Here is a 7,381-nt window from a genome sequence, read left to right as displayed (position 1 = left end):
ACTGATGCCATTTTGGGGCGTCTGTTATTAGGGGTGTCCCTGGGAACTCTGAGTCGCCGTGGTCATTATGGGTTGCATCTGCCACTGGGGATTCCTTGTGTCACTGTGAAGGGCTCTGTCAGGGAGGGGTGTCAGTCTTTACGGGGTTCCTGTCGTGGGTCCCTCTCCATCCTCTGTCATTTTGGGTTTTCCGTGTCACAACAGAAGCTCCTCTCGTCATGGGGGTGTTTCTGTGTCATGGTCGGGGCTGGTGGTGGTGGGGTTCTCTGTGTTCGTAGGACCTTATCCTATTACAGAGCTTCCTTGAATTATGGGGTTCCTGTGTCACTTCTGGGACTTTCTTCACTGGAAACGCTTGTGATATGTGGGAATTCTCTGCCATTCTGGGGGTATATGTGACAGTTAATGTGGGTGTCTGTGATGAGGGGGTCCTGTGCCACGACAAGCTCCTTGCATTACGAGTGTCTCTGTCATCACTGGGGTCCTCACCTCATGAGCGCTCTCTGCCCGTGGAGCCTAAGAAAGACACAGTTGCGAGGGTCAGCTCTCCATGGCCCATCATGTGGCCTAATCCAATGACCCTGAGCTCTTGGCCGTGACCCCTGGGGTGGGCGACAGAGCAAGGTTGCTTGGGGGTTGGTTGAAGAGGTGGGAGGAGAGGGGTCAGCTGGGAGGGCAGGAGTAGGATTGTGGTCCCTACCTCTGCCTCCTGTCCCCCCCTCGAGTGTGTCCATCTGTGCATCTCTCTGTCCCCCACATGCCCATCCTGTGCTGTGCCCATCTGTTCTTTTCTGTCTTCTGTGTGGATCCCAAAATTTTCCCAGGGAAAAAGACAGGAGGATGAAGGAAGGGACGGGAAGGGAAGGAGAGACGTGAAGGGTGGGTGGGCAGAGCCTGAGCCCGAGGAGGTGGAGGTGGGGTGGGGCTGGTGGTGCTGGTGGGAGAGGTGTGGCCCTCCGGCCGCCCTCCTCCGCCCTGACAGCCCGTCTGGCTTCTGTCCCTCCAGTGCTCAGCATTGGGGAGGGCGGTTTTTGGGAGGGGACCGTGAAAGGCCGCACAGGCTGGTTCCCGGCTGACTGCGTGGAGGAGGTGCAGATGAGACAGTATGACACGCGGCACGGTGAGTGACCCCTACGTCCCCTGGGTGGCCCCTGAGGGTGCCGCCCCTTCCAGCTGCCCGTTGGTCTTGCTTGGAGGCGGATCCTCATTGTGTACACAGAGAAAAGACTAGAACAAACTCAAACACACGTTCGAAGTAGGTGCAAACTCGTGTACATGACAGACACGGCACGCGTTCACCCCATACTTACTTACCAACACACACGTGTGCATCTGGATCCTGGACAGCTGTGGAGACACGTGTGACGTGCGCGCCCATGGGACGCACACGTATGAACGTGCACCGGTCTGTGATCCCACATGTGGCTCTCAGTGACCACAACCCTTCCCAGACATGGTTCTCACAGAAATGCTGGGTGCTTGGAGTGTGTGATTGCTGTGTGGCTGGCAGACAAGTAAAGAGGTCAGTATGAGAAAAGAGGCATCTTTCCAAAGTGGACAGATTGTCCAAGTGGGCAGTGCAGGGAGGCCTGGGCCAGCCAAAAGGAAATGAGGCCAGTTGGGCCCAGAGGGGCTGTCATGGGTGCCCTGGGGCCAGGATGGTCTGAGGGCAGCAGGTGGGGGATGGCTGCATCCTTAGCCTGCAGGGAGGACGTGAGGGCAAAGGCCGTGGCTCCTGGGGCTGGTGAGCAGCCTCGGTCCAACCCTGCTCACCACCTGAACCTCCAGGAAGGACCCCTCTGGGAGTTGGGATCTGAGGTGGTCCTGCCAGTGGAAAGGAGCGGCTGGTCCTTTCAAGACCCCAGCCAGGGCTGACTGCGCACCCAGGAGGCCCCTCGACCCGCAGGTATTATTTCTGGCCCCGAGAGCTGGTGGGACAAGGGAGCCCCCTCCTGAATGGTGGCTAAGTGGTGGTCACTAGTGGTGTGTCGGGACCCAGGGTGCATACCTCTGTCTTTCTGCACATGAAGGGCTCAGACCCAGGGTTGCTGTGCTCCCTTATCCTGGGTTGCGGGTTTCCCCAGGGGAGCCCACCCCTGTGTGGCCTGGACCCCTGCCCTGGGTGGAGTGTGGCAGAGCCCAGGGAAGCAGGAGTGTGGCCGCTGATCCACTCCTGATCAGGAGCCTTTACTTTTTTTTTTTAAGTTTTACTTATTTATTTATTTTTATTGGAGTATAATTGCTTCACAACGGAGCCTTTACTCTCATACCTGGCTGTTCACACCGCCTCACCCTGACGGCTCTCCTTGCGGCTGGGAGCCTGGGAGGGACACGACATCCTGTATTCTGCCCATTGTGGGCAGGTGGGGTGGTATGTTGAGGTGGGGAGTGGTTTCGGAAGTTTGGGCTCTGGTGCCAACTGGACAGGAGAGGTGAGGGGAAGGAGGGGCCTCGAGACCTGCGTAGGGAGTGGGTCCTGTGGGCCCCTATAGGGTGGGCAATGAAGGTTCTGAGAACCTTCTGGTCTGAGAACTCTGCGGGTCCAGGGGCAGTTGGAGCTGAGTCTGAAGCTGGGGAGGAAGGAAGGGAGGTCTGGACTGGAGTTGGAATTTGAGAACAGCCCGTGTTTGTTAGGTGTTTGACGTGCGCTGGACCCTGTGTTGGGAGCTGGGGTCACAGGGGCTGGCTCTCTGCCTAGCGAGGGGCAGGCGGGCACACTGCATGGCTGTGACAGGCGTGAGCACAGGGGCCTCCCTGGGTCGGTCTGAAGGAGTCCGGGGGCCTTTAAAGCAGAGGTGTTGTTTGAGCTAAGCCTTGAAGGATCTCTAGGACCATCTAGGTGGTCAGCATGATGGGGGTGGGGGCAGAGCCTGTTGGCCAGGGCACGGCATGGCCTTCTAGATCTACACGTGCTGGCACCCAGTGTGCTCCAAGCAGTGTCAGGATGCCTGGCTGGGTTTTAAGCTCTCTTACCTCTAAGAGTTCACTGACTTGTCCCAGCATGCCTGGGAGGTGGGGACAGTTGTTGTTAGTTCATCTCTAGGAGGGTTCTGTTCCGCAGCCCAAGGAGCAGAGTCTTGTTTGCAGTGTAGGCAGTGGGCTGCAGGGTCTGTGCTGTAGCTGCCACGCTTCATGGGCTCTGGCTGAGCGAACCTGTGCGTTGAGGGGCGGGTGGCAGGGCTGGAGTGGGGAGTGTGAGGGCTGGTCCCGCGTCCTGGGACTAGGGGCTAAAGTTTGTGGCGGTGTCGCAGGAGGCGTCTGGGGGGCGCTGTCCTGATCGTGCTGGTCATTTAGGATTAGGGTGATGGCCCAGGCAGGGCAAAGCAGGGAGACGGAGACGGGATGGGCAGGGCTGGACTGGAGTCATAGAGAAGGGAGACGACACAGAGCAACCTGTTGAAGGAGCTATAGGCCTCCGGGCAGTGGTGGGGCTCCTAGACAGGGGTGGCTCTGGGGTTTGTCATCTGAAAGTGTCAGAAGGTACCTGGGTAGATGGGAGTGTTTCATGGATGGGCAGGGAGACAGGCCTGCGGGGGCTGCCTGCTGGGAGGGGGTGGGAATAACCTCTGTCCTTACCTGCAGGCCCGGCCGCCAGCTGCTCTGGGCAGAGTCTCTGATTTGGGACCCAGGGGCTGAGTTCTGCCAGAGGCGAGAGGGCAGCCCAGGAACAGGAACCTGCTTCCAACAGGCCCAGATCCAAAGAAAGATCTGTTTCTGAGACTGGAGCAGGGACAGAGAAGGGACTTAGAGGCCAAGGAGGGGATACTGCCAACACGTGTGGGCCAGGCCGATGCCCAGGGTCAGCAGAGAGCAAGGCTCCCACGGCACCCATCTGGGTGAAAGGAGCAGTTGCAAGCAGGGAGAGTTGAGCTGTGAGGGGAGGGAGTGGGGAGGCGGCCCTGGGCATCCTGGAGGCTGGCACAGAACACCAAAGCTATGGCTCTGGCTGGCATCCTCCCTCCTCCCCCTTTCTTTCCAGTACTGGGGGTGGGGGGGGGCATGCTGTGTGTTTTCATTTGCGTTATGTAATAATTTGTGTTTGGTCGATAAATATAAAAATAGGAGTCCAGTGATCTGCAGAGGGTCTTTTTTGGGGGAGGGGTCCTTCTGCAGGCAGGCACCGTGAACATTTCCGAAGTTGGGTCAGCGTGGAGAAGGGTGTGGTGGAGGTGAGGAGAGGCCTGGCCTGCTCTGGCTTTGGGGACGGCAGGGTGGTGGGTGCAGGTGTGCTGCAGAGGGAGGAGAGGGTGTGAGCACTGGGGACGGTGCCAGTGAGATCAGACTATAGGCCATCAGAACCTAGGGGGCCTCCAAGGTGAATTTTCCTGCTTTATACGGAGAGGGCCAAAAGGGACTGTCGAACATACTGAGAATCACACAAGTTAGTGGCAGGGTTCTGAAATCCAGATCAATACTTTTCCTGATACCTGTGTCTTCTGATGTTAACAGGAGCTCTTCTTTCCCATCCAGCCACTGCTCCATCTACTCTTTTTTAAAAATTTTTAAATTTTTGGCTGCGTTGCGTCTTTGTTGCTGCACGCAGGCTTCCTCTAGTCGCGGTGAGCAGGGGCTACTCTTTGTTGAGGTGCACGGGCTTCTCGTTGCGGTGGCTTCTCTTGTTGCGGAGCGTGGGCTCTAGGGCCCGCAGGCTTCAGTAGTGTGGCTCGCGGGCTCAGTAGTTGTGGCTCATGGGCCCTAGAGCACAGGCTCAGTAGTTGTGGCGCACGGGCTTAGTTGCTCTGCAGCGTGTGGGATCTTCCCGGGCCAGGGATCAAACCTGTGTCCCCTGCGTTGGCAGGTGGATTCTGAAACCACTGCGCCACCAGGGAAGTCCCTCCGTCTACTATTTTTTTAAAAACTAATTAATTAATTTAGTTTTGGCTGTGCTGGGTCTTTGTTGCTGTGCGCGGGCTTTCTCTAGTTGCGGTGAGCGGGGACTACTCTTTGTTGCAGTGTGCGGGCTTCTCATTGTGGTGGCTTCTCTTGTTGTGGAGCACGGGCTCTAGGCTTCAGTAGTTGTGGCTTGCGGGCTCTAGGGCTCAGGCTCAGTAGTTGTGGCGCATGGGCTTAGTTGCTTCGCGGCATGTGGGATCTTCCCAGACCAGGGATCGAACCCGTGTCCCCTGCATTGGCACGCGGATTCTTAACCACTGTTCCACCAGGGAAGTCCCCTCTGTCTACTCTTACATCCATCTATGCTTTCACTCACCCACCCATCCTGTCATCCATCTACTCATCCATCAACCCACCTAGCAGACCCAGTCCACCCTTCCCCTCCTTTGTCCACCTGTCTGTCCTTCCAGTTGGCATTTGGAACGCCTGTTGTGTGCCAGGTGCTGTGCTTGGTGCTAGGATCACAGAAACAACTGCGACATGGTCCTTACCCTCAGGAGCTTACAGTTAGTGGAGGAGACAGTCGTCAGAATCATAGGTCCCCTCTCGGGCCTCCTTTCCTGCTCTCTCTCTTGCTCCCTCCGCCCCAGCTGCCCAGGCTGTTCACTGTCCCAGAAAGCCTTTACCCACACGGAGGGCTGCTCCCTTACGTCCTCGTGCCTTTGTTCACCTCTCCCTTCCTGGGGAGGCCTTCATGTGACCACCTAGAATTGCAGCGCACCAAACGGCTTCCTTTTTTCTTACCGCTTACCAGCATTCTACACGTTCTGTGTGTACCTGTTTCTCGTCTCCTCTCTCTCTTCATCTGTACAGTTTAGCCTGTAAACTCTGCAGGGTAGGGGGGCTTCGTTCTGTTCTCTGCTCCATTCTTGGAGCCTGGTACGTAGTAAGAGCTCAGTACGTACTTGTTGAATGAATAAATTGCTCTTGAGGAATGCTAAGCTGGTAGAGAAGGGGGGAGGAGCTGAGGGGTGAAATTACAGGTGGTGGTGGAGCTGGAGACAGAGGTGCTGGGGGCTGGGGGCCAGGAGTGGGTGCGAGGGTACCAGAAAATCCAGTGTACGTGTACAGGCAGCTGGAGAGGTAAGCCTGGAGCAGGGAGGGTCGTGACTGGAGGTGCGGACTGGAACCTGCAGGCTTGCAGGACATCAGCGAGGCCGAGGGTGGGGCAGCTCTGCAGTGGCTGTGAGGGACTCTGAGATCAAGAGTACAGATGGGGATAAAGCTCTGTGGGATGCAGTGACAGCAGGATAGGGGGACCTAGCCCCCCATACATGGACCCCCTCCCTGCCCACGCAGAGGTGGGGTCTGGAGCAAAGGACCCCATGGGGATGAGCGTCTCTGTGGTGAGGGGTACGTTGAAGACACAGGGCCACCTCAGTGCCAGTTCACAGGGGTATGTCGCGTGACACCTGCGCATGACTGTGGGTCATGCACACGTATGAGCACAGCACCTGCGCGTGACTGCAGGTCCCAGAGACACGCCTGTATGAACACAGCACTTACACGTGACTCCAGGCCACACGTGTGCGTGCGCACACCTTCTCTGCCCTTAGTTTGGGGGCTTGCTGACTCTCTCTGTGCTTGCCCTGGCCCTGGCCCTGTCCGGTCTGCTGTGTGCAGCCACTCAGGAGAAAGATGAGCCACAGCTCCTGCCCCCGTCTGGACCCTGACCCCTAGAGGCAAGAGTTCCTGCATGGTCCCCTCAGCCTTCTCACCTAGGACCGCTGGGCCCAGGACCCCAGGATTCGGACCCCCCACTTCCATGCGGGCACTAGCAGGCCAGGGGCGTGTGCGTGAGCGTGCGTGCGTGTGCGTGTGCGCACGCGTGCGGCTGGTGACCGGCGTCGTTCAGGGGGCGGTTCACGCCACTTGGAGGATGAGACCCTCCGTCAGCTCCTGAACCTCCCCTCAGAAACCCGGGAGGACCGGACGAAGCGACTTTTCCGCCACTACACGGTGGGCTCCTATGACAGCCTCTCTGCGCACAGGTACAGGTGGGGCAGGTGGGCAGGCGGGCGAGGGTGGGCACGCGTGCGATGGAGCGTCAGATGTGGAGGGAGGCCTCCCGGGTGAGTCCAAGGACAGCTCCCAGGGTGGGCTGTGCCCGTGCCCGTGGGGTCCTGTCTGGGGCACGTGCTTTCCCGGCAGGGTTCTCCTCACCTTTCTGTTTTCCTCTGTCAGCGATTATGTCATCGACGACAAGGTGGCTGTCCTGCAGAAACGGGACCACGAAGGCTTTGGTTTTGTGCTCCGGGGGGCCAAAGGTAACGGAGCGGGGTACCCGGCTGTCAAGGGCTGTGCACCACTCGGGGTGTCTTCTGTGTCCTGCCTCTGCTCCTTTCCTCTGCTCTCCTCCTGCCGCGCCCCTGCCCCCCTTTCTTCTCCCCCACCCGCTTCCTCTCCCTGCTGTGACTCTGTATTCTTGGTTTGGGATGTTGGTAGGAGGCAGCGGGTCCTTTCCCTCATTGGTTCCCAGGACCCCTGC

The 7,381-nt window shown here is 58.3% G+C and overlaps 1 protein-coding gene across 1 annotated transcript in view; it reads left to right on the top strand.

Moving 5' to 3' along the window:
• Positions 1-7,381, top strand: part of SHANK3 (SH3 and multiple ankyrin repeat domains 3) — a gene marked incomplete at its 5' end in the record, with an annotated part of 45,365 nt that overhangs the window by 13,836 nt on the left and 24,148 nt on the right. The window contains 3 exons of the mRNA XM_024737388.1: positions 1,007-1,120; positions 6,809-6,884; positions 7,078-7,160. Coding sequence (XP_024593156.1) covers positions 1,007-1,120; positions 6,809-6,884; positions 7,078-7,160 — 273 coding nt within the window. The remainder of the gene's footprint in view (positions 1-1,006; positions 1,121-6,808; positions 6,885-7,077; positions 7,161-7,381) is intronic.

The sequence above is a fragment of the Neophocaena asiaeorientalis genome, unplaced genomic scaffold (assembly GCF_003031525.2).
Source record: "Neophocaena asiaeorientalis asiaeorientalis breed wild unplaced genomic scaffold, Neophocaena_asiaeorientalis_V1.1 scaffold242, whole genome shotgun sequence".
Classification (NCBI taxonomy): domain Eukaryota; kingdom Metazoa; phylum Chordata; class Mammalia; order Artiodactyla; family Phocoenidae; genus Neophocaena; species Neophocaena asiaeorientalis.
The sequence above is the reverse complement of the archived record's forward strand: the minus strand, read 5'-3'. Positions and strand labels throughout refer to the sequence as shown.